At 43.5% G+C, this 27,800-nt stretch overlaps 1 protein-coding gene across 1 annotated transcript in view; it reads right to left on the bottom strand.

Annotated features, from left to right (window-relative positions):
- Window positions 1-27,800, bottom strand: part of LOC134909633 (elongin-A-like) — a 195,477-nt gene that overhangs the window by 15,731 nt on the left and 151,946 nt on the right. Inside the window, exon 9 of the mRNA XM_063916717.1 lies at window positions 18,915-19,038. Within this exon, the coding sequence (XP_063772787.1) occupies window positions 18,915-19,038 (124 nt within the window). The remainder of the gene's footprint in view (window positions 1-18,914; window positions 19,039-27,800) is intronic.

Here is a 27,800-nt window from a genome sequence, read left to right as displayed (position 1 = left end):
GTACAGTGCGGTAGTTCACGGCTGTGGCTACCTCTGTGTCGGCACTCGGCAGCCCGTCCATAATTGTATATACCACCTAACCGTGGTTTTTTTTTCTTTCTTTATACATACATACTAGTTACGAGTATACTATCTCTTTATCAACCAGTCTATATATTAGCAGCAGACACAGTACAGTGCGGTAGTTCACGGCTGTGGCTACCTCTGTGTCGGCACTCGGCAGCCCGTCCATAATTGTATACTAGTATCCAATCCATCCATCTCCATTGTTTACCTGAGGTGCCTTTTAGTTGTGCCTATTAAAATATGGAGAACAAAAATGTTGAGGTTCCAAAATTAGGGAAAGATCAAGATCCACTTCCACCTCGTGCTGAAGCTGCTGCCACTAGTCATGGCCGAGACGATGAAATGCCAGCAACGTCGTCTGCCAAGGCCGATGCCCAATGGCATAGTACAGAGCATGTCAAAACCAAAACACCAAATATCAGTAAAAAAAGGACTCCAAAACCTAAAATAAAATTGTCGGAGGAGAAGCGTAAACTTGCCAATATGCCATTTACCACACGGAGTGGCAAGGAACGGCTGAGGCCCTGGCCTATGTTCATGGCTAGTGGTTCAGCTTCACATGAGGATGGAAGCACTCAGCCTCTCGCTAGAAAACTGAAAAGACTCAAGCTGGCAAAAGCACCGCAAAGAACTGTGCGTTCTTTGAAATCCCAAATCCACAAGGAGAGTCCAATTGTGTCGGTTGCGATGCCTGACCTTCCCAACACTGGACGTGAAGAGCATGCGCCTTCCACCATTTGCACGCCCCCTGCAAGTGCTGGAAGGAGCACCCGCAGTCCAGTTCCTGATAGTCAGATTGAAGATGTCAGTGTTGAAGTACACCAGGATGAGGAGGATATGGGTGTTGCTGGCGCTGGGGAGGAAATTGACCAGGAGGATTCTGATGGTGAGGTGGTTTGTTTAAGTCAGGCACCCGGGGAGACACCTGTTGTCCGTGGGAGGAATATGGCCGTTGACATGCCAGGTGAAAATACCAAAAAAATCAGCTCTTCGGTGTGGAGGTATTTCACCAGAAATGCGGACAACAGGTGTCAAGCCGTGTGTTCCCTTTGTCAAGCTGTAATAAGTAGGGGTAAGGACGTTAACCACCTCGGAACATCCTCCCTTATACGTCACCTGCAGCGCATTCATAATAAGTCAGTGACAAGTTCAAAAACTTTGGGTGACAGCGGAAGCAGTCCACTGACCAGTAAATCCCTTCCTCTTGTAACCAAGCTCACGCAAACCACCCCACCAACTCCCTCAGTGTCAATTTCCTCCTTCCCCAGGAATGCCAATAGTCCTGCAGGCCATGTCACTGGCAATTCTGACGAGTCCTCTCCTGCCTGGGATTCCTCCGATGCATCCTTGCGTGTAACGCCTACTGCTGCTGGCGCTGCTGTTGTTGCCGCTGGGAGTCGATGGTCATCCCAGAGGGGAAGTCGTAAGCCCACTTGTACTACTTCCAGTAAGCAATTGACTGTTCAACAGTCCTTTGCGAGGAAGATGAAATATCACAGCAGTCATCCTACTGCAAAGCGGATAACTGAGGCCTTGACAACTATGTTGGTGTTAGACGTGCGTCCGGTATCCGCCGTTAGTTCACAGGGAACTAGACAATTTATTGAGGCAGTGTGCTCCCGTTACCAAATACCATCTAGGTTCCACTTCTCTAGGCAGGCGATACCGAGAATGTACACGGACGTCAGAAAAAGACTCACCAGTGTCCTAAAAAATGCAGTTGTACCCAATGTCCACTTAACCACGGACATGTGGACAAGTGGAGCAGGGCAGGGTCAGGACTATATGACTGTGACAGCCCACTGGGTAGATGTATGGACTCCCGCCGCAAGAACAGCAGCGGCGGCACCAGTAGCAGCATCTCGCAAACGCCAACTCTTTCCTAGGCAGGCTACGCTTTGTATCACCGCTTTCCAGAATACGCACACAGCTGAAAACCTCTTACGGCAACTGAGGAAGATCATCGCGGAATGGCTTACCCCAATTGGACTCTCCTGTGGATTTGTGGCATCGGACAACGCCAGCAATATTGTGTGTGCATTAAATATGGGCAAATTCCAGCACGTCCCATGTTTTGCACATACCTTGAATTTGGTGGTGCAGAATTTTTTAAAAAACGACAGGGGCGTGCAAGAGATGCTGTCGGTGGCCAGAAAAATTGCGGGACACTTTCGGCGTACAGGCACCACGTACAGAAGACTGGAGCACCACCAAAAACTACTGAACCTGCCCTGCCATCATCTGAAGCAAGAAGTGGTAACGAGGTGGAATTCAACCCTCTATATGCTTCAGAGGTTGGAGGAGCAGCAAAAGGCCATTCAAGCCTATACAATTGAGCACGATATAGGAGATGGAATGCACCTGTCTCAAGTGCAGTGGAGAATGATTTCAACGTTGTGCAAGGTTCTGATGCCCTTTGAACTTGCCACACGTGAAGTCAGTTCAGACACTGCCAGCCTGAGTCCGGTCATTCCCCTCATCAGGCTTTTGCAGAAGAAGCTGGAGGCATTGAAGAAGGAGCTAAAAGGGAGCGATTCCGCTAGGCATGTGGGACTTGTGGATGCAGCCCTTAATTCGCTTAACAAGGATTCACGGGTGGTCAATCTGTTGAAATCAGAGCACTACATTTTGGCCACCGTGCTCGATCCTAGATTTAAAGCCTACCTTGGATCTCTCTTTCCGGCAGACACAGGTCTGCTGGGGTTGAAAGACCTGCTGGTGACAAAATTGTCAAGTCAAGCGGAACGCGACCTGTCAACATCTCCTCCTTCACATTCTCCCGCAACTGGGGGTGCGAGGAAAAGGCTCAGAATTCCGAGCCCACCCGCTGGCGGTGATGCAGGGCAGTCTGGAGCGACTGCTGATGCTGACATCTGGTCCGGACTGAAGGACCTGACAACGATTACGGACATGTCGTCTACTGTCACTGCATATGATTCTCTCAACATTGATAGAATGGTGGAGGATTATATGAGTGACCGCATCCAAGTAGGCACGTCACACAGTCCGTACTTATACTGGCAGGAAAAAGAGGCAATTTGGAGGCCCTTGCACAAACTGGCTTTATTCTACCTAAGTTGCCCTCCCACAAGTGTGTACTCCGAAAGAGTGTTTAGTGCCGCCGCTCACCTTGTCAGCAATCGGCGTACGAGGTTACATCCAGAAAATGTGGAGAAGATGATGTTCATTAAAATGAATTATAATCAATTCCTCCGCGGAGACATTGACCAGCAGCAATTGCCTCCACAAAGTACACAGGGAGCTGAGATGGTGGATTCCAGTGGGGACGAATTGATAATCTGTGAGGAGGGGGATGTACACGGTGATATATCGGAGGGTGAAGATGAGGTGGACATCTTGCCTCTGTAGAGCCAGTTTGTGCAAGGAGAGATTAATTGCTTCTTTTTTGGGGGGGGTCCAAACCAACCCGTCATATCAGTCACAGTCGTGTGGCAGACCCTGTCACTGAAATGATGGGTTGGTTAAAGTGTGCATGTCCTGTTTTGTTTATACAACATTAGGGTGGGTGGGAGGGCCCAAGGACAATTCCATCTTGCACCTCTTTTTTCTTTTCTTTTTCTTTGCATCATGTGCTGATTGGGGAGGTTTTTTTTGGAAGGGACATCCTGCGTGACACTGCAGTGCCACTCCTAGATGGGCCCGGTGTTTGTGTCGGCCACTAGGGTCGCTAATCTTACTCACACAGTCAGCTACCTCATTGCGCCTCTTTTTTTCTTTGCGTCATGTGCTGTTTGGGGAGGGTTTTTTGGAAGGGACATCCTGCGTGACACTGCAGTGCCACTCCTAGATGGGCCCGGTGTTTGTGTCGGCCACTAGGGTCGCTAATCTTACTCACACAGCTACCTCATTGCGCCTCTTTTTTTCTTTGCGTCATGTGCTGTTTGGGGAGGGTTTTTTGGAAGGGACATCCTGCGTGACACTGCAGTGCCACTCCTAGATGGGCCCGGTGTTTGTGTCGGCCACTAGGGTCGCTAATCTTACTCACACAGCTACCTCATTGCGCCTCTTTTTTTCTTTGCGTCATGTGCTGTTTGGGGAGGGTTTTTTGGAAGGGACATCCTGCGTGACACTGCAGTGCCACTCCTAGATGGGCCCGGTGTTTGTGTCGGCCACTAGGGTCGCTAATCTTACTCACACAGCTACCTCATTGCACCTCTTTTTTTCTTTGTGTCATGTGCTGTTTGGGGAGGGTTTTTTGGAAGGGACATCCTGCGTGACACTGCAGTGCCACTCCTAGATGGGCCCGGTGTTTGTGTCGGCCACTAGGGTCGCTTATCTTACTCACACAGCGACCTCGGTGCAAATTTTAGGACTAAAAATAATATTGTGAGGTGTGAGGTATTCAGAATAGACTGAAAATGAGTGTAAATTATGGTTTTTGAGGTTAATAATACTTTGGGATCAAAATGACCCCCAAATTCTATGATTTAAGCTGTTTTTTAGTGTTTTTGGAAAAAAACACCCGAATCCAAAACACACCCGAATCCGACAAAAATAATTCGGTGAGGTTTTGCCAAAACGCGGTCGAACCCAAAACACGGCCGCGGAACCGAACCCAAAACCAAAACCCGAAAAATTTCAGGCGCTCATCTTTGCGACCAGTTTCCAGTTCACTCTCTGTGTATGGGCAATATGCCAGGTTGCAGCCAGCGGCGGTGGGGAGCTTGAGCCGGGTCGCACGCTGGGAGATCATGTTCAGGCTCCCACATGTGACCTGCCTCAGGCAGTCTGAAAGGGGTATAAATGACACTAGATGTCTTGATTATGCTTCTACTCATGCAGACCACAGATACACAGAGGCTGTTGTGCAGAAATATGCAAGGCAGTTGCAAGTTATCAGGAAAACAAGAGGTGTCAATAGTGACGTGGAAATCTGGAACAGACTGTAGTAGGAGTATAGAACCAGGTGCCAGAAGCACAAAAGGGACAGGCTGCTGGCAGTGCTGGACTTGGATGCTGTAATACAGTGGCATATTTCCCAACTGTCCCGATTTTCATGGGATAGTTCCATTTTTCTGGGACTGTCCCAAAGTCCCACCCGTGGGCTGCATGTTACGTAGCAGGGGCAGTTGGGAGACCCTCTCTCACTTTCTGAAATGCAGTGAATAAATGCTGCACACATGCCCATAGCATCTATTCATGGGAGACAGAGAAATCTGGGGGCAAAATGTGGGTGTGGCTCGCAATCGTGGTATTCCCACAAACCCACGCCCCCTTTTCCCAAGGCCATGCCCCCCTTTTTGACTTGAGACTTCTAAATGTTGGGAGGTATGCAGTGGAGCAGCCTGCTGGAGACATAGGACCGTGGGCGGGATGTTTTAACATACATCGCCGCCCATCGCAGCGATATTAATCACATATGTAATAATAACATATGCGATTAACATCGAAATGTGGCGATACATCCCTTGGGTCTCCACCAGCTCACCTGCCGGGAAGCAGGCAGCAGGCTGTCCCGAGCGCCTCCTCTTCCTCCCTGCAGCCGGAAGGACCTCCGGCTGTGTTGCTAGGGGGAGGAGGAGTTTAGCTTCCGGGACCAGGGCTGCCTGGAAGAAGGTATGCCGAGCAGAGGGATGTTGGCGTCTGCGGCGAGGGGCGGCAGATGTGGCGGGTTGCGGCAGCCGGCATTAAGAAGCCCATAGGCTTCTATAGGGTATCGCCATCAAAAGATGGCGATACCCTCATGGGCGAAAATGCAGCAGCTGTTGGTTAGTACATATAAAAATGTGATAAAACCCCCGAAATTTGCATTTTCCCTTTAGTACATCCTGCCCCTTATGTGTTATGCACAGTAAAAGTAGTCTGCAGGTGATATTGGAACTGACGGCCTGATTCTGAGTTGGGAGCAAAGGAAACGGCAAGTAACTGCACACAGGGTGTCAGAACGTTTCTAGGTTGGGAGCCCAAAATACATAATCTCATTTTGGTACCCCAAAATAAATTAATCACTAAATGTCACACTCTGTCTGCTGTATCTGAAAAAGGGGTGCTCTCTCTGCCTGCTCTATCTGAAAGGGGTGATCTGTCCGTCCATCCAGGGGCACTGCCTCCGTGTAAAATTCAAATAATAAAAGCCTAAAATTATTATAAAATGATATATATATTTTTTTGTTTGTGCTGTACCCTCAGTGTACTATACAATTTTTATTTTATTTTCATAAGTACTGTGACACTGCCGGTCAGACCACAGTATATTATTTCCTACTCATAAACGCATTGTACGAGACTGTAACCCATGGTGTGCGATATAAAAAATACTTATACATAATTTTTACTCATTTGTGCAATGCTGTTAGTGAAGTCAACCACGGTGTGTAATTATTATCAGAACATATTATTCTAACTCTTGTGTGGCGCTGTTGGAGAAGGTCAACCCCACTTTGTGTTGATAGAAAGAAAGCTACTACTAGTGCTGAAGATGCTGCCACACGTCATGACATTGACAATGCAAGTCCGTCAACGTCATCTGCTCAGGGTTTAGACAAGGGTATGTAAAATCATTTAATTTTAGAGTGGTAAAGAAAAAAACAAACAAACAAATGGAAAGTTAGCTGCAGAGGCAGCAAGACAAACGGCACATTTAGATTCAGAACCATCAGACATTCTTGAGGAACGTTTAGGGGTGGCCACGTCAGCTATATGCGAGTCTGACATTTCTCACACTGTCCTCATAGAGAAGCCTCTTTCACCTCCTTCCACCATTTATCGACCATCTGTACATGTTGGTTTAAGTTCAAGTAAAGATGGTGATGAATCTGATAACACAAATTGAGGATTTGTGTATGGAAGTGGGACACAATGAGGGGGATGTGTGTGTACTATCTGACAGTGAGGATTTTGATGTTGTTTGTGTAAATTGACGACAGTGATAAAAAGAAAGTCATTGTGATGCCTGGGCATAAAACAAAAAAAGCCACCTCTTGGGTGTGGGATTATTTTTACCCCAATCCTGACAATGTTTTTGAAAACATCTGCTCCACTTGTGAGACCAAATTTTGTAGAGGTAGGAATGTTAGCCATCTTGGCATCTCTACCATGTTACGTCATTTGCGGAGAATACATTAAATTTATTGTACAAGATTATAATGTAATTAACACCTCATTATTAACATCCTCAGAGTAATTACTTAAACAGAGGAAGTCCTTCTAAAAAATTGGTTTTATGGAGGCCCAAACAAACCAATCATTTCAGCCATAAATGACGGTCCCTGTCACTGATATGATTGGTTTGTTAAACTGTGCATGTCCTGATAAATATATACAACATAGAGCCCAAGGACAATTCCATCTTGCAACTTATTTCTTTGCATTATGTGCTCTTTGGAGCATTTCTTGGCATAGTTTGTAAAACTGCCATCCTGTCTGCCACTGCAGTGCCACTCCTAGATGTGCCAGGTGTTTGTACCACTGACTGCTCTTACTTAGTTTAGTTATCCAGCTACCTCTGTGCAACCTTTTAGCCTAAACTGGCTGAAAGCAATATTGTGAGCTGTGAGGTGGTCAAAATTTACTGGAAATGTGTGGAAATTTATGTTATTGAGGTTACTAATACTGTAGGAACAATATGACTAATGGCAGTTTCAGCTAGACCAGTCATGTCAAACGCATGGTCATCCAGCTGGTGTGAAACTACAAGTCCCAGCATGCTTTGCCAGGTTATCCGTGGAAGGTATGCTGGCAAAGCAAGCTGGGACTTGTAGTGTCACAACAGCTGGAGGGCCACGAGTTTGACATGCCTGAACTAGACCATATGCAATTTTAGGGTGTTTGAATGAAACCACCGCACATTGGCTTTGGGTTCACTTTACACCTTCTAAACCACTTAGCAATTGTCTGTTCAAGCTGCCGGATATGCTACTAACAAAATCGATGTTTGATGAATTTGCCACTGGTGTAAAGAAAAAAAAAAAAAAAAAAAAAAGGAGGCATGTAAGCTTGGATTGTAAAACTTTACAAAAATAGCACTAACAGCTGCAGGGTCTTCCCTACACTTCACATGTACAAAAACAAAACAAAACCTAAATTATAAACCCATGGCAATTTAAGTAATATTCAGAACAAAGGTCTCCATACACAATATATTGTAGTTCAAAAACTCCAACTCCATCTAAAAATACTCAAGTATGATCATAAAGTACAGTAAGAATTAAATAAAAGCACAGACAATTCACTAGCAATGACACAATCAAATAACCAATTTAAAATGTGTATACAACATTATTATTCATGACCCATCATGCAAGAAAATTATAGTCACTGCTAAATAAAAACATATTTATAAACGATTACTCGATGAAGAACAAAAATGTAAACAGGATTTTCTATGCGTCATGAGGCATGGCAGTGTGAGTGACAGCAACAGGCAGCTACTGAATTCCCTAACATTTCCAAGATCTTGTTTCATGCTAAAGTTACCCAGCCAAAACAGCTAATTACCTGCAGGTACATAAAACAGGTTCTGCTTGTGACCCACATGGCACAGTACACTGTAAATCTACTAACCATTACTCAAATGAAGATATACAGATAAAAAGATCTTGAGAAAAGCAATTAAATTCTATTGTGTGATTTTGCTTGGCAAGGGAAGAATGACAGTTAAAAGCTACTGCAATAATAACAATTATTGTGCTGAAGGTGGCAAGATCACCAGGGTGCTCAGACGCAATGTCTTCAATAAGATATTGCAACCTTTGGCTTTGGAGTATGCTAGCAACTACTGTGAGTCCTAGCTCAAACAAAGCAGACTATTTATAGGAAAAAGTACAATTTTTTTATGAACAACTACTACTACTACTACTACGTCCATCCCACTCCTATATGCATGCCTAATAGAGATGTGCACCGGAAATTTTTCGGGTTTTGGATTCAGTTCCGCGGCGGTACAAAACCTCCCTGAAATTTTTTTGTTGAATTCGGGTGTTTTTTTTTTTTTTTTAAATCCTCAAAAACAGCTTAACTCATAGAATTTGGGGGTAATTTTGATCCCATAGTATTATTAACCTCAATAACCACAATTTCCCCTCATTTCCAGTCTATTCTGAACACCTCACAATATTATTTTTAGTCCTAAAATTTGCACCAAGGTCGCTGGATGACTAAGCTAAGCGACCCAAGTGGGCGGCACAAACACCTGATCCATCTAAGAGTGGCACTGCAGTGTCAGACAGGATGGCACTTAAAAAAATTAGCCCCAAACATCACATGATGCAAAGATAAATAAAAATAAAAAGAGGTGCAAGATGGAATTGTCCTTGGGCCCTCCCACCCACCCTTATGTTGTATAAACAGGACATGCACACTTTAACAAACCCATAATTTCAGCCACAGGGTCTGCCACACGACTGTGGCTGAAATGACTGGTTGGTTTGGGCCCCCATCAAAAAAGAAGCAATCAATCTCTCCTTGCACAAACTGGTTATACAAAGGCAAGATGTCCACCTCCTCCTCATCGTCCGATTCATCACCCCTTTCACTGTGTACATCCCCCTCCTAACAGAGTATTAATTCGTCCCCACTGGAATCCACCATCTCAGGTCCCTGAGTACTTTCTGGAGGCAATTGCTGGTGAATGTCTCCACGGAGGAATTGATTATAATTCATTTTGATGAACATCATCTTCTTCACATTTTGTGGAAGTAACCTCGTACGCCGATCGCTGACAAGGTGACCGGCTGTACTAAACACTCTTTCGGAGTACACACTGGAAAGGGGGCAACTTAGGTAAAATAAAGCCAGTTTGTTCAAGGGCCTCCAAATTGCCTCTTTTTCCTGCCAGTATACGTACAGACTGTCTGACGTGCCTACTTGGATGCTGTCACTCATATAATCCTCCACCATTCTTTCAATGGTGACAGAATCATATGCAGTGACAGTAGACGACATGTCAGTAATCGTTGGCAGGTACGTCAGTCCAGACCAGATGTCAGCACTCACTCCAGACTGCCCTGCATCACCGCCAGCGGGTGGGCTCGGAATTCTTAGCCTTTTCCTCACAGCCCCAGTTGCCGGAGAATGTGAAGGAGGAGCTGTTGACGGGTCACGTTCCGCTTAACTTGACAATTTTCTCACCAGCAGGTCTTTGAACCTCTGCAGACTTGCGTCTGTCGGAAAGAGATACAACGTAGGCTTTAAACCTAGGATCGAGCACGGTGGCCAAAATGTAGTGCACCGATTTCAACAGATTGACAACCCGTGAATCCTGGTTAAGCGAATTAAGGGCTCCATCCACAAGTCCCACATGCTAGCGGAATCGCTCCATATTTGTTCCTCCTTCAATCTCTCCAGCTGCTTCTGCAAAAGCCTGATGAGGAGAATGACCTGACTCAGGCTGGCAGTGTCTGAACTGACTTCACGTGTGGCAAGTTCAAAGGGTTGCAGAACCTTGCACAACGTTGAAATCATTCTCCACTGTGCTTGAGTCAGGTGCATTCCCCCTCCTTTGCCTATATCGTATGCAGATGTATAGGCTTGAATGGCCTTTTGCTGCTCCTCCATCCTCTGAAGCATATAGAGGGTTGAATTCCACCTCGTTACCACCTCTTGCTTCAGATGATGGCGGGGCAGGTTCAGGGGTGTTTGCTGGTGCTCCAGTCTTCGGCACGCGGTGGCTAAATGCCGAAAGTGGCCCGCAATTTTTCGGGCCACCGACAGCATCTCTTGCACGCTCCTGTCGTTTTTTAAATAATTCTGCACCACCAAATTCAATGTATGTGCAAAACATGGGACGTGCTGGAATTTGCCCAGGTGTAATGCACGCACAATTTTGGTGGCGTTGTCCGATGTCACAAATCCCCAGGAGAGTCCAATTGGGGTAAGCCATTCTGCGATGATGTTCCTCAGTTTCCGTAACAGGTTGTCAGCTGTGTGCCTCTTATGGAAAGCGGTAATACAAAGCGTAGCCTGCCTAGGAACGAGTTGGCGTTTGCGAGATGCTGCTACTGGTGCCGCCGCTGCTGTTCTTGCTGTGAGAGGCAATACATCTACCCAGTGGGCTGTCACAGTCATATAGTCCTGAGTCTGCCCTGCTCCACTTGTCTGTGGTTAAGTGGACATTGGGTACAACTGCATTTTTTAGGACACTCTTTTTCGGACGTCTGTGTACATTCTCGGTATCGCCTGCCAAGAGAAGTGGAAACTAGATGGTATTTGGTACCGGGGACACACTAACTAAAGAAATTCTCTAATTGCCTGTGAACTAATGGCCGATACCGGATGCACGTCTAACACCAACACAGCTGCCAAGGCCTGAGTTATCCGCTTTGCAACAGGATGACTGCTGTGATATTTCATCTTCCTCGCAAAGGACTGTTGGACAGTCAATTGCTTACTGGAAGTAGTACAAGTGGTCTTCTGACTTCCCCTCTGGGATTATGATAGACTCCCAGCAGCATCAACAGCAGAGCCAGGAGCAGTAGGCGTTACACTCAAGGATCCATCGGAGGAATCCCAGGCAGGAGAGGACTCGTCACACTTGCCAGTGATATGGCCTGCAGGACTATTGGCTTTCCTGTCTAAGGAGGAAATTGACACTGAGGGAGTTGGTGGTGTGGTTTGCAGGAGCTTGGGTACAAGAGGAAGGGATTTAGTTGTCAGTGTACTGCTTTCGCTGTCACCCAAAGTTTTTGAACTTGTCAATGACTTCTGATGAATGCGCTCCAGGTGACGTATAAGGGAGGATGTTCCTAGGTGGTTAACGTCCTTACCCCTACTTATTACAGCATGACAAAGGCAACACACGGCTTGTCACCTGTTGTCCGCATTTCTGTTGAAATAATTCCACACCGAAGAGGTGATTTTTTTTCTGTAAGTTGACCAGGCATGTCAATGGCAATATTCATCCCACGGACAACAGGTGTCTCCCCGGGTGCCTGACTTAAACCACCTCACCATCAGAATCCTCCTTGTCAATTTTCTCCTCAGCGCCAGCAACACCCATATCCTCATCCTGGTGTACTTCAACAGTGACATCTTCAATTTGACTATCAGGAACTGGACTGTGGGTGCTCCTTCCAGCACTTGCAGGGGGCGTGCAAATGGTGGAAGGCACCACCTCTTCCCGCCCAGTGTTGGGAAGGTCAGGCATCGCAACCGACACAATTGGACTCTCCTTGGGGATTTGTGATTCAGAAGAACGCACAGTTCTTTGCTGTGCTTTTGCCAGCCTAAATCTTTTCATTTTTCTAGTGGGAGGATGAGTGCTTCCATCCTCATGTGAAGCTGAACCACTAGCCATGAACATAGGCCAGGGCCTCAGCCGTTCCTTGCCACTCCGTGTCGTAAATGGCATATTGGCAAGTTTACGCTTCTCCTCAGATGCTTTTTATTTATATTTTTGGGTCATTTTACTGAACTTTTGTTTTTTGGATTTTACATGCTCTCTACTATGACATTGGGCATCGGCCTTGTCATACGACGTTGATGGCATTTCATCGTCTCGGCCATGACTAGTGGCAGCAGCTTCAGCAAGAGGTGGAAGTGGATCTTGATCTCTCCCTATTTTACCCTCCACATTTTTGTTCTCCATTTTTTTATGTGTGGAATTATATGCCAGTAATATATCAATAGCAATGGCCTACTGTACTGTCTGTGCTACTACTGCTGTTCACCAAAATGCTGCACTGTCCTACTATATACTGCTCACAATAATGCAGAACATATATGGATAGTAGTATACTTGACACAGAGCTGCAAGATACAGCAATGGCCTACTGTACTGTACTGTATGTATACTGCTGGTCACAAAAATGCTGCACTGTCCTACTATATACTGCTCACAATAATGCAGCACAGATATGGATAGTAGTATACTTGACACAGAGCTGTAAGATACAGCAATGGCCTACTGTACTGTACTACTATAATTATATTCTGGTGGTCCCCACAATGCAGCACAGATATTTGTAGCACACTGAGCACAGATATGGAGCGTTTTCAGGCAGAGAACGTAGATATTTGCAGCACACTGAGCACAGATATGGAGCTTTTCAGGGAGAGAACGCAGCCACGTCCTCTCTGTTCAATCTCCAATGCACAAGTGAAAATGGCGGCGACGCGCGGCTCTTTATATAGAATACGAATCTCGAAGAATCAGACAGCGGGATGATGACGTTCGGGCGCGTTCGGGTTAACCGAGCAAGGCGGGAAGATCCGAGGCTGCCTCGGAACCGTGTTAAATAGGTGAAGTTCGGGGGGTTCGGATCTCTGAGAACCAAACCCGCTCATCTCTAATGCCTACCTATAATGCAATGACTTATAGTTGAAAATATCCACCAAGTTTGCATAAATTCAAACTGATGAAGATTGGCAACCAATAAGTAGAATAAGGCATAAAATGCTTTAGTCAGACAAATTTGCTACAGACCTATTACATATCTTAGCTGGGCTGAGAGAAATACACTCTATTCATAAATGGCAGCACAGTGTACGATCACTGTTGTCTCAAAGCCCTGGCGCCAGAAGTCCAACTGTAAACAAGAATTAACCTACAGCATCTGGGCAGATTTTGCATGGGTTATCTCCAGGTGCTCCCACAGTCCAAAAACATGTTGGCATAATGGTTGTATTCATTATCTGTGGCTCTGTAATTCTTGTGAGCAGACCATTGCTTTGGCTGGCATGAGTGAAGTAGCCAGACTGCTTCTTTCGCACAGGGCTAGCAGTGTGTTAAGGTTTTCCTAGGTCGATGGTGGCCTTTGCTAAATTAAATCTTTGAATTTTTCAAGAATAAACTTTTGAATTAGATTGGACAGTTTAAGGTGCTTAAATTCCTAGAACTATTTTTGATGCAGGTTTACTGTTCGTGAGATAGAAGGTCTATAAAACACTTGCTTCTCGTTATCACCACCGCCGTTCATGAAGACCCTTAAGGAAGTACTATTAGATTTTTATTGATTAATAATAACGAATACAGTTACTCTTTTAGTGAGCTGCTGCTGCTATAAAATAAAAAGTGGACAAAGCAAATGTATCCAATAAAAGCAGAGGTTTATAGCATGTGACCTGCAACTTTCCTTGCAGTGCCTAATGGAGTATCACAGTGCGCAGGAACCAGTGCCAGATTAACGTCCATTTGTGACTGGAGATGAAACTTATGAAGGGCCTACTGCGTGCTGGCAAAGGGACTAGGACCAGCATGGTGGGGTTTAAATACTACAACAGAAAAGATGAAAAATTGTCCCGTGCGCAGAAGCAGCTAGTCAGTAGTATACTTCTAGAGGTATCCTTCACCCCTCACTAAATAGTACAACAAGAACAAAAAATGAAGAAACAACTTAACCAGCGCGTCCTTGTTAATGAAATGGTCACCAATTTCTCATAGAATCATCTCCATCAGTTGTGAATGTAACAAGGATGGAAAAGAAAGAATACAGTGTAACACAATTTTTTAATATGCATGCATTAAAAATACAAGTAAAAGCACATATATAAATAAAAACACAAATAAGGCATATTTCTGTCACTAAAAAAGGCAGGCTCCCCAGTCAGCTTAAACGATGGGTGATTACCAGATTCGGTGGAACCGTAATTAAACAGTTCAATATCGGTTTGTGCAAATGAGGTGAAAGTCCCAGGTATATCCCACACCACCGTACTGCTGAATCCACAGAATCTCTCAGTTTCTTGCAGACCGGACAGCCTCCTCCACCTAAATACTGACGTGCAGGTGTGGACTGCACAGGGGGTGTCAGTCATTGCTGTGGGGTGGTGCCAGCACCACGGAAGGCATAGCTGCATCCTACTATAAGATACCTCAATCTCTCTCCCTTCTACGGTTATATGAAACATGCCCCGCAGCTTGGTATATTGTTAACAACTAAATCTATTTTTTTTATTTTTTAAAGTACATACACATGCATTATATATATTATATATATATATATATATATATATATATATATACATACATACATACATACATACATACACACACACACACACATACATACAGTACATATATTTTTTTAATTTATTTGTTTATTTGTACATTTTATACAGATGTAAATTTTTGTATAGATTGATACACACACCAAAAGAAACACTTGAGGTTATTCCTCATGGTTTGGGGGCACCATCATAATGTAGAGCAGTTAGGGGGGAATTCAAATGTTTGAAAACTGAAAAGTCAGATGGGTGTCTGTTTTTTCCTGTCTATTAGATAGGAAAAAACAGACACTTAACTGACTTTTCAAACAATTGAATACCCCCTTTGAAGGAAATAAAAAAACAGTAGTGCAAGTGGGACGTGTGGTGAGCTAAGTGGCTCAGGAGGCACTGGCTCTCCCCAGAGCCAGATTTACACACAATATATGAGCCAAAGGGTACATCTGGGCATTATACACAGGTGCAGCAGTATAAACTCCTGGAAATTTGGTGCGTTTTGATCAGAGATGAGCAGAAAAGATAGGTAGGTGAGGCACTGCCTCACCTGCCATAGACTTTTTACTCCCGAGTTTTGGCTATAAAAATGATTAGAATTATGCAATGGAGATATTTCTAACATATTGTTTGTATTTTTCATATACTTTGCACCATCAAAACTCTGGCACAAATGTTAGTATGACAGGAAAGGCTCAGCCTCACCCCACCGCACGTCACTACGCAGTGCAACCAAACATTCTGACCTAGAGTCAGGCTCCTTGGATGCACATCTGACCACTTTAATATTAAAAACGTTTCTGGACAGCACAATGCACAGGCTTTATTTAATCAGTGCACCTATAGTAATTTAACATTCAGAAGGTTTTAGCCAGGAAGGCAGACACAAGTTTGTGGACCAGGCTTTTCTACTAGCACACTTTAATGGGAAAAAAAGGGCATGACAAAAGTCCCAGAAGTGACCCCTATAAAATAGAGACCATTCTAGTGACGAATACATAATGCAGGGACCATTATAGTGACAGATATGCAATGCATGGACCATTCTAAGTCATTAAAAGTATACTTAATAAGTGTACTTCGCAAAGTCCTACTCCATATATTAAATATCTGTAACTAATGTATTAAGACCCCATTTCTGATATCCCTACTCATTTCAAACAAGAGGCCAAATCTTTATTATTCTTTTAGACTTTGATATCAGCCAGGTGGAGCATAGACTTGATAACTGTTCCACAGGTCTATATAGTGACAATATGAACACTCATGGCTTTTGAGAACAGTAATTGTACACAAAATCCCTGGGTGCATCAACCATCTTCGGAAGTCGTGGTCATGAAGTATGGTTCTATTCTCAGCTTATGCTCACTAAGGGCTTTATTTATGAAGACCCTACAAAATGTAAGATATTCTATTGAAAATTGCATCAGCATTGTGTACATGGCCCCTAACCATAAGCTTATGGAATCAGTCATCACTATCGGCTCGCACTCACACCAGCCCTGTACCTGGTGCAAGAGATCTGTACCAGACAGATCTGTGTGTATGATCAACTCAGCATAGCCCACAATTATGCCAAAAAGTCTACAATACATATGTCAGATCCCAGCACCCTGTTTTCAGGCACTTACCACTTTGCTGGTCTGCATACCACTTCAGTACTTCTCAGTGGGTTCACGGTCTATCTACTGTGCTGTGTTGTTCCAGCGGACATGCTGCATGTGCACCCAGTGTTCACCTACAATTTTCTCCCGCTGACTCCAGTCACTGGGTGCCGCCATCTTGGAAAGGCACCACCTGACTGTAATCCAGCTAATCGTGGACCAGTTTATGGCCTCATTACTTTTTCCTCCAATCACTGCATAGCAGTCCATATAGAAATGCTTTCTGAAGCCCGGGCTAGCTGCCAGCGTAATATCACTACTCCCCAGCTTATCTTGGCTACTGATGGATTCTGATCAGCTTTCAATTTCTCAGTGCATACCAATCGGTTCCTGCTCCCATCTGCTCTGCAGCATTGCTACCCTCAGCAGTACTGTTTTTGACCCGATTTATTTAGTCTCTAGCGCAGTTCCGATCTGCAGTACTATTGCCTCCAGTTAGGCCATTTCCAATTCAGTCAGCTCAGTGGTGCTTTCTTCATCCTTGCTGAACTTCTGACCCCAGCAAATTCTTCTTGCAGGACTTATCCCCAACAAAGCCAGTCCCAGTTTGGCATCTACCACAGCTGGTCTCAGCAACGCTGGTTCCAGCCGAGTTACAAGCATAGCCGGTCCCTGCCTGGTTTCCAGTTTACTCAGATCTGGTCCGGCATCTTGTTCTAAGTCTATGTCTTCTCTTCTCGTGACTTTACCTTGTGTAGGACTTTCATAAAGCCACCTAGATTCCTACACTGAACAGAAACACCAGCTCCAACCTGAAGTTAATCTTCTTGGAAACCCTCCAGGCCAACAGCTGAAATCATAACCTCAATAATAGTAGTATATAATCTCATTAGAGCTATGGTCACTATATGTACTAGAGTCTGCTGTGTGTGACCATCTGAGTGTGTGTTTAATAAGTGTACCAGACTAGAGAGAGTGTTAGAGCAGCTGCCAGCAAAAAAGCATGCAACTCTAAAAAACCCAGTGAGAAAACTAGAGTTTTTCTATTTTTGCTTGTTATTTGGTGGAAAATGAATTTACCTTTCTAAAGCCAGGTACACACAAGGTGATGCTGAAATGCTGGCGATGAAAAACTATATAATTGAACAATATAGCATTCAACAATATAGCGCGTACACACTGAACGATATCGATCAGTAAAGTCACCGCTGGCATTCCTGGACATGCAGCTCAGCCCGACATTGACGGGTTGAGCTGCACGTCAGCTCAATATTAGTGATCGCTGAACGGCGTGCGGGAGCGCGCATCATTCATCAATAATACCCCCTTACACACTGGTTGATTGGTAAGAGGCCTATTTATTAAATGTGAATGCTATAGATTTAATCACTTCACTTCTTTATCACTCCTCCAGGCTTAATACATCTGCCCCATTGTCCCAACATTCTGGGATCCATAACAGCAGCAACCTAGCTTAAAACACTAGCAGGTGGCCTACAGCTAAAAGAACAGATACTGTAGGAGAGAGCAACACACTCTGACAACTTTTCTGATTCAGGTTGGACAGTTCCAAAAATTCAGGACATTGTTTGAGGATGCAGAATTTTTTGTTCTTATGTACAGTGCAAATGTGAAGGGTGGAGTTTAGTGTGTATTCATCTTCTGGCAGTGACAGACACTGGACCACTCAGTTGGACTTAGCCCCCGGGCTGCTTTTGCACTGCTTGAATAAGAGAAAAAAATGCAGCCTTTTCCACTTTTTTTTCTTCTTCTCTTTTTAAGCCATTTAGCATGTATCCAGAAAAATAATTCAGGTCTTCAACTTCTTTACTAAAATCGATTTCATAGATTTAATTTTTCTACACTTAAAAGAATATACATATGTAATTATACAATATCTTAATTTTTTGTGAGGCTTGGAAACCTAGTCATTTTATAGGTTGTTTTTCCTTTATTCTTACCACCCCCATCTGAAGGCGATACAGTAGGTCCCACTTACAGCTACTTTGCACGGGGAATTGGGGGGTAGGCAATGTACTGTAGTGGCATATCTAAGAAAGGGAAATGGTCTTTGTGTCAATTAAGTGCTTCAGGTTTACAAGGAACCCTACTGCGGAATGTGATACACCCATGTACACATGTCATGGTGTCGCCCACTTTATGGGACTGTGGCCATGTTCACATGACCAATCCTCAAATATTAGGAGGTATGCTTTAATGTGTTCATTAGCAAATAGATTTTACTAATTAAATAAATTGTGCTGTAGCATTATTTCTGCAAGGTGATTTTAATACATGTCCACTATATTTATGCTGCATTTAAATAAAAAAACAAAAACAAACACTTACTTGTATTTGTCTATAGGATGAGGCTGTGCAATAGGTCCAGCAGTTCCATAAATTTCTTGCTGACGGCGAATGTTCCGTGGAGGCTTGGCTGCACTATGGATATAAGCCAGTTTTACCTGCCGACCTGGAATCCACAATAGCATAATTATACTTACGAAATCACTATACTTTCACTTGACAAACTACATTCTCTCACTTGATCAAACTACATTTTTGTTTTGTCAATAGCCATACAGGGCAATGGAGGATTTGCAGAACAGGTCTAGCACAAGAATTAACAAATTAATAAGAACGCGTCATTTAAAAAAGTATATGATTCTGTGTTTTCTTCAGATTAGTTTTGTAATATTTACATTTATTACTGCCGTTCTCAGCAATTATTTTCTTTCTACACCTCACGTTCTGTCTATTAATTATTAACAATGCTAGGAACAAATATCTTCCAACTAGAAGAGGGCAAACTTTTAAAACAGTTTTTTCGGATTTGCTACATCCTAAACACAAAGAAAGGAAGAAATGGCAGTGGTGTAAAGAATGAGAACGGACTTTGCTAGCAGCATAAACGTTTTATGCAGACATGTCCTGTTGTGGGTAGAGACGAGTTTATGTTGTAGTCCAACCAGGTAATTGCTAGGTAGAGCAGTATTGCAGTCTTTGGGTTGCCAGTTAATACATTAATGCTCTAATTCAATTAGTCACAGGTTACTTACCACGTTACCCCCACTGTCTCCACTTTATCTGCATTAAGATAACACAGGTTCAACTGGATTTAATTTGGCTTTAAGTTTGCAGCCCATGAGTAGGAGAAAAGTAGAGAATTTTTTTTTTTTTAAGTAAAAATGTGTAAACCTTCTGGGTACATCTCTCCCAATAACTAATCATACACTTGAAGGATACTTAAAGAGTATACATTTGGCTAATAACTACAAGATGATTTTCTGTAAAAAGTTTAGAAATGGGTGTGCGGTGTATTTTGGGGTGTTGTATAGATGGGAAACTAGGATCTGAAATGTTAGATGGGAATTAGAAGTGATTTTCTCAATAGATTTTTAAATTACTTGAAAATAAAATAAAAATCTCATTACATACATTGTTCTGTACCCCAAAACATTCTAGAAGCTTTAATTTGGTGAAAAACACATTTTCACTATCATTATTCCACAGTTAGTAGTGTTCTTTACTATTATCCAATTTTTAAACACTTTTCTGGGGTTCAAGGTGCTTTTCAGACTTTGTCATGCACATACCGCACTGTAGAATTATCGCTATCGCGCAAATATGGAAACAATTTTGTAATCACATGGCGCAGGCTGCAGAAGCAAGCATGCTGAAAATAGCCTGCAATTTAGACATAAAGTTTACCCACAGTAATATCTCAGCTTAACTAGAGGTGTGAGTTTGAGTCCTCCAGAAATTTGAATTCCCATATTTTTGTGGATCTATCCGAACCAAAAATTGTATCGGATCTCCTAAGGCGATCCAATCTGAACCTAGTCCCAGTTCGAATCTTCCCGTGTTTCGGAATTTGGATTTTAAATTCAAATTTCAGGTTTTGGACCGCAAAAAGAACATGATTTTAGTTGAGGGTGGTTTTCTCAAAACCGTAACACGATGATGAATTAGAACCAAAATATGGGGTCCGCACACATCTCTAAGCTTAACGAAGGTAATTAAATCATCCTTCAATTGTTGTTCAGAGAAACGACTCATGGCAGAGTGCCGTTTTGCTTCCTTTTATCTCACTTGCAGTAAAGGTATATAAGTGGTGTTGGTATGGAGGAAACAGCACTAATAGATGACAGACATTTTTTTTTAGCACAGTAGGTTAAATTTACTGTGAACCTGAAAATTGCTCAAACATGCCATTGCCACGCTAGTACTGTAATTGAATGGGTGTTGTGTGGAACAAGACCTCTCACTAAAACACATGTCTTTGTCTCGTCACATCACAGTCACACACCTTATGCCAGTTGTATTTTTTTCATTCTAACCCACCTACTAGATTGCAAATTGTTGTCATTTTAGTTTATTTAAACCAAAAGCAGCAGAGTGGGCCGCATCTTTACTCCCTGTACTGGGGTCATAAGATCAGTTCCCAATAGGTAGCCCATCTGCAATTTCTATGTTCTCCATAGACTCCGGTTTCTCCAACACTCCAAAAAAATATACAGGAAGGTTAACTGGCAGCTGACAAACTGTTTGTGGAGTACTCTGTACAGCACAGAGTGATTGGTGGCACTATAGAAATTATAATTTAAAAAGTCAATATAGTGCAATTCATTTCCAATAAAGTTGTCTATAGGAATGTGTGTATAGGAATGGGTAAGCTACCTAAACATTTATAGGATAATTAACCATTGCCAGTAGCGACACGGGGGGTTATTCAGAATGGTTACCAAAACTATGTTGCACTGCAGGTGGGGCAGATGTAACATGTGCACAGAGTTAGATTTGGGTGGGGTGCGTTCAAACTGAAATTGAATCAAACTGAAATCTAAATTGCAGTGTAAAAATAAAGCAGCCACTATTTACCATGCACAGAAACAATATACCCCACCCACATCTAAATCTCTCTGCACATGTTATATCTGCCACACCTGAAGTGCAACATGGCTTTGCCCAGTTGCTAACAGCTCCGAATAACTCCCTTAAATGGTCTCCTTGTACCACTACTACAAAGACAAGTCCCATTTGTTATGAATATGTATCCTACTCCCAACTAGTTTGTGGCAACAACCATCATTATTCCTTTACTTGTCAGGACTAAACCGCCCAGGTATATTTTAAGATATTACTAAAGGCCCATACACACTAGCCGATTTTGAGCTCAAAGTAGCTCACGTTTGGCGTTCTGAGCTACTTTGAGCTCAAACTCGGTCAGTGTGTATAGCTGGGAGATGAGCGCGGATGCGTGCTCCCGCATCATTGCTGGCCAACGCCATTCGTCGAGCTGTTTGAACAGCCGAATGAAGCACTTTCCAGAGTCTCCTATTGGAGTACATCGCTGGCCACAGGGAAAATTGCTTAGTGTGTATGCACTGAGCTATTTTCATGCCAGCGATGTTCACGATCATCGCTGTGCATACACGATGAGCAAAAATGCCCGGTGTGTATGCACCTTCCTTTAGCCACTCTCAAGAGTTGCTACATTGAATACCAGTAATGTGATAACCCAATCTGTTACCTAGTTAACACAGTGTTGCTTTAATTCTCTTTTTGTGTATATAAATGCCAGTGACAATTAAAGGTGGCTGTAGGCTTATTATTCTATACAGTACATTAGCTTTTAAAAAGGTTCTATTGAATCCATAACTTGTGAAGTTGGAGTCCAGGGTTCATGTCTGCCACTTACCGTAGCTGCCCGTGGTCCCAGTCCAGTGTCCATGACAAGTAAAGAATCTGGCATTGACATGATGGCATCTCCGCTAAACCATAAATTGCATTGTATTGTGTAAGGACTCATGAACTGGTGGGCATTGTTAGTTCCTTGGAGCTACAGCCTAGTGTCATAGGGAACTGCCACTCAGAAATTTTACTTCTAAGTCAAAGTTCCTTCAACCATCTAGATTTGGCAGCAAGGCTTGTGGAGCCATGATCTTGCAAGAAAAAGGGTTGTTACAGCAGGCAAAGCAGATTATTATCTAGGCTTGCAACCCAACTGCTTCTAGATAATCACTATATGAGGAAGGTGTACAATATCTTATATAATATACAAAGAATTGTGTTCCCAGTTCTTCTTTTCGGCTGGCATACTTTTTGTCTTTCTTACCATTTCTGTCTGGATGCAGAATTGCAACTTGCTTCTCCTAATACTCAGGATTTTTGTTTTATCAATATTTTTTAAGCACAAGCTGGCACATATCCTAGAAATTCATTATTTCCATCACTGGGTTTTAGACATTCAAACTCCTTATGCTCTGCCTACTGTATGGTTAAGTGGGACCATAATTAGGTGCACTCTGCTTTGCAGATTCTACTCTGGAGTTTCTTCAGTCAGTTGAGATGAAATTGCTTACTTGGAAAGTTACCTATCTTATCAGCAAGGAGAGTGTTGGAGCAGATTGCTTTGTCTTGTAACCTCCCTATCTCATATTCCTCAAAGATAGAACTGTTCCCCACCTTCATTAACTCAAACATATATTTCACCTCAAATAGAAAATTGTAATTCTAGCTTTTTTGCCAGACCAGTCTGAGGTTGTCCACTTTCCTAATCTCCTGGATGTAGTGAGAGTTTTGATAACCTATAGTATATAGATATAAATACGTCCTTGCACAACACTAAAGGGGGGTACACATGGAGAGATCCGTGCTTAAAATCTAAGCAATCTTGCTAGATTGCTTAGATTTTAAGGACGGATCTGCCGTGTGTATGCCCTCCAGCGATAGCGTTGCGCGGCCCCGCGCATCGCTATCGCCAGTGCTAGATTGAGCTGCATGCAGGCTCAATCTAGCGGGTCGCTCACTTCACCGTTGTGTGAAGTGAGCGGCCCCCCGTCGGCTTTCCCCCTCGCTCAGCACATCGCGCTGTGCTGAGCGGGGTGAGAGATGTGTGCTGAGCGGTCTGTGTTAAGATCGCTCAGCACACATCTCTCCCGTGAGTTACCTATCTTATCAGCAAGGAGAGTGTTGGAGCAGATTGCTTTGTCTTGTAACCTCCCTATCTCATATTCCTCAAAGATAGAACTGTTCCCCACCTTCATTAACTCAAACATATATTTCACCTCAAATAGAAAATTGTAATTCTAGCTTTTTTGCCAGACCAGTCTGAGGTTGTCCACTTTCCTAATCTCCTGGATGTAGTGAGAGTTTTGATAACCTATAGTATATAGATATAAATACGTCCTTGCACAACACTAATGGTCCTTTACGATGACTGTGACAGCAGCTGACCAGCTTCCACCAGGTCAGTGATCACTCTTTGGTAGTACCTCAATAGAACCATGCTGCAGTTTGGTCTACTGTTCATACATTCACAAAATGTTTACAGGTTCAAAATCTGTATATCTAAGGACAGAAAATATTGAGGGTCCACTCCACTAGGAGCAGCTTTGGATCATCCCCAATGTACAGCAATGTCCCAGTATGGATGAAAGAAAAAACAGTTTTTTGGAACTCCCTATAAAATTAATTTGGTGGACGTAGTTTTACATCCCCAAATCCTCTAGAATTTTTATTGTTCAGGTTGTTTGACTGTTTAATGATTTGTTAAAAGAAAAAGATTGCTAAAAAAGCACGGAGTAAAGGAGTCAAGGTGTCCTATGAGAACAATAGAGGGAGAGGGTACATAGCAAGATGGTAGATGAATAAAAATATATATATATGGAGAACAGTCAAAATAGAAGAATAACATGGAGAGAAAATCATTCAATGGATGTTCAGTGCCTCTGCACAAACCCATTTAGAATTTGCACTGGCACACAGTGATGGACATTACAGGAACTCCCTTCTCAATTCCAATGATGGCTTCATTGCAGGATGGCATATATATGAACCACTCACTGCTTCACATGTACTGTACAGTATATACAATGTAATAAGACGATATACTGCACCCTGCCATTAAATATATATAATATAACACTAATGGCAATGCTATGTACACAGAATCCCCAGAGATGGGTAGATGAGGAATCGTCTTACCAGCAAATTGCAAGAGCCACAAACCTCAGACACTCCTTTATCAGCTTTGGAAAGACCGCTGATGCATCCAACAAGACAGAACAATTTTCCCCAATTCAGTAGGTACACATGTTCTCATACACCAAGCATCTGCACGCCATACAGCGCAAGATGCCTGGTGCGACAGACGCTATAAGAGGAGTAGCGTACCATATGTCTCTCTAAATTTTGCATATTACATGCATCGCAGAAACAGCAAAAAGCTTCAGACTGTGTACGATAGATGCTAGGTTGTGACTTTAGCTGTGCATGTACAAAGTCGCAGATAAAGCACAAAGAGACTGAGGAAATGTGAGGAAAGAGACAGCTATTTGTATCTAAACCTTTTTTGCAGAGTTTCAGACTTATTCAGGTTGGTTACCAAACCAAAAAAGCACACTAATGGGCAAAACCCTGTTGCACTGCAGGGAAGGGGGGTGGGGGAGGGGGGGGGGGGGGGGCATATGTAACATGTGCAGAGAGAGTTAAGGGGAGTACACATGGAGCGATGCTCAGCTAATTTCTAAGCAATCTGACTAGATTGCTTAGAAATTAACTTAACATCGGTCCATGTGTAGGGGTGCCAGCGACAGAGATGTGCGGTCCCGCGCGTCGCTATTACCGGTGCTAGGTTGGCCTGCATGCCAATGGGTGTCCGTCACCCCCTCTCTCAGCACATCGCGCTGTGCTGAGAGGGGGGAGAGATGTGTGCTGAGCAGTCTGTGCTAGACCGCTCAGCACACATCTCTGAGGAAATCTCCCCGTCAGTACAGCCCTTTAAATTTGGGTGGGGTGTGTTCAAACCGAAACCTAAATTGCAGTATAAAAATTAAGCAGCCAGTATTTACCCTGCACAGAAACAATATAACCCACCCAAATCTAACTCTCTCTGCACATATTATATCTGCCCCCCTGCAGTGCACAAGGTTCTGCCCATTAGTGTGCTTTTAGAGTAGAGTTACTGCGAATAACCCTGAATAACCCCCTTGGCCTCACACAGATGTACAAATGTTGTAAATCACAGTGGTTTATTTACGTATACTAGTAAAAAAGTTTTGTCGCCTCAAGTAGTTTTATTTGTGTGCTGCACATTTTAAATAAAAAAGCCACCCTGTCACCTAGAGGGACTATCTGACACAAATTAAGTATCAGTGCCTGAGGACACAGCTGCATGTTAATGGCAGTAGCAAAAAAATGAAAAATACAATAATTCTTGTTCAGTACACTAGGGGGCTGATTCTAAGATGAACAGTCAGGAGAACCACTGACAAACACATATAAAGTCAGCAATCACACTAGCAGTCAGTAACATGTTATATATTAGTCATATGAGCATATTATCAACTACAAACCCATTTCAAAGTATGTAGGAGTACATATTACTGCATTCTGTTCTATACAGATCTTAACGTATTCAGACGCAATGCGAAGAAAACCACAGTAATGTACACAGACTCATATGCAATGGGCATTAAACTTAACTATTCATACTAACCAAAGTAGATAGAAATTTAGTGCTGTATAACTCGTACTCAGTAGAGTGGGATACAGGGAGACTCACCTCACTTCCAAGATCGATCAATACGTTTGCGAACGCTGAGTGGATCAAGACGCAACTAGTGTACAGTGTCGCTCCGGGAACTTTAGGTGACCACAGACGCACTGTGCACACAGACGCTACAGTCACACAGACACCTGTACTGCGACCGTGTCTCCTTGCGGTAACTTTTTAGTGAACACAGACGCAGCGGCCTATGCTGCGACCGAGACCCCTCGTGGTAGCATCTGAGATGGAAGTGAGTCAACAGTTCATAGCGGGAGACCGACGGAAACTGGTCATTAACTGGAGGGAGGGGCGACCAGGAGAGCGTCTGACTCTCCACCACTGACATCAACCCTGAGGATCGCAGCCTCATACTATTCCTGGTGCCTTATGATCCCTAAAGCCAAGCGCTGGAGCACCCGTGGTGGCGGCACGCTAGCTGTTTGGTAGTCTCCTCCCAAAACAGTGCGGCTGTGTCCGTATTCCCCTTCTAAGTGGAACCGATGCCTTACCTTCTCCCCGTACTCCAGCCACAGCCTGGTCACGTCTGCTGGACCTGCTAGTATATCCGACACAGACGCCCGTCGAGACAGCACTTGTACCGCGGGTAAGCGTTGTTGCGATCCGGCAGAGAGTTGTTGGAGCGACTCTTTCCAATATGCGTTTAAGACGCTGTTAGGAAAGATCACTCAAAAACATAGTAAGACTATAAAAAATAAAAGAAGAAAGCTTATGGCTGCCAAAACCAGCAACCCCCTGACCATGGTCCGGCTCCTGCCGCACCAAACAAAAAAACAATTTGCCTGAGCCAGTGGACGGAGATATATGGATGGGCCCGTTGCATCCTGGGAGGACTGAAAGCTTGTGATCGTTTGGTGCCAATCCGCTATCACTCCATCATATCCCATTGTTATCCTGTGGCTAACCTGTGGACCCAGCCGTAGAAAGTTACATTATGTAACCCACTGACCCAGGTTAAGCTGCACATTTTAAAACAGAATTGCAGATAGTCTGCCAGTCTAGTCCAGCTAGTTGCCAATCAAGAGCTGCCATGTTACAGTTGCCCTATTTCACAATATAGGTTAAGATTTATCAAAGCTTGGAGAGAGAAAGTGCTAACCAATCAGCTTCTCCCATGTTACAGGCTGTACTAGAAAAATGACAATTTAAAGCTTATTATCTCTCCCCATGCTCATAGAATATATCATAATAATTTTATTTATATTGTGCTCTTTCTCCAACAGGACTCAAAGTGCTTATACAGTATATTCACCTCAGTTGAGGTCAACATCTCCATTTCAGAGACGAAACACATTGGGCTGATATCCTGATTCAGTGTGTGGTGATTAGAGGCACTTGGAGTCTCCTGTATATCTGTTCAGATAAGCTACATTCATTTTAACGATTGCGCATTTGCATTTTTATCAGGTAATAATTTATAAATTGTATCCGTTACACTTTATATGCTATGATTTTCCTGCTTTGCATTCTCGGAGATCATCCGATGGATTTCTGGATGTATTTTCATCTGATGTCTCAACTTATCATGATTAAGAAAAGCACATTTTTTTTTTTTGGGGGGGGGGGGGTGAAATTGTGCCAACCATATTATTGCATATTTAACCGCTTAACTGGCATTTTACCCTGCAAAACCATTCATATTGTACCGTTGTTTTTTATACAAA

Source organism: Pseudophryne corroboree, chromosome 4 (genome assembly GCF_028390025.1).
Source record: "Pseudophryne corroboree isolate aPseCor3 chromosome 4, aPseCor3.hap2, whole genome shotgun sequence".
Lineage (NCBI taxonomy): Eukaryota > Metazoa > Chordata > Amphibia > Anura > Myobatrachidae > Pseudophryne > Pseudophryne corroboree.
Note: the sequence above shows the minus strand (reverse complement) of the source record. Positions and strands in the feature narration are given on the sequence as shown.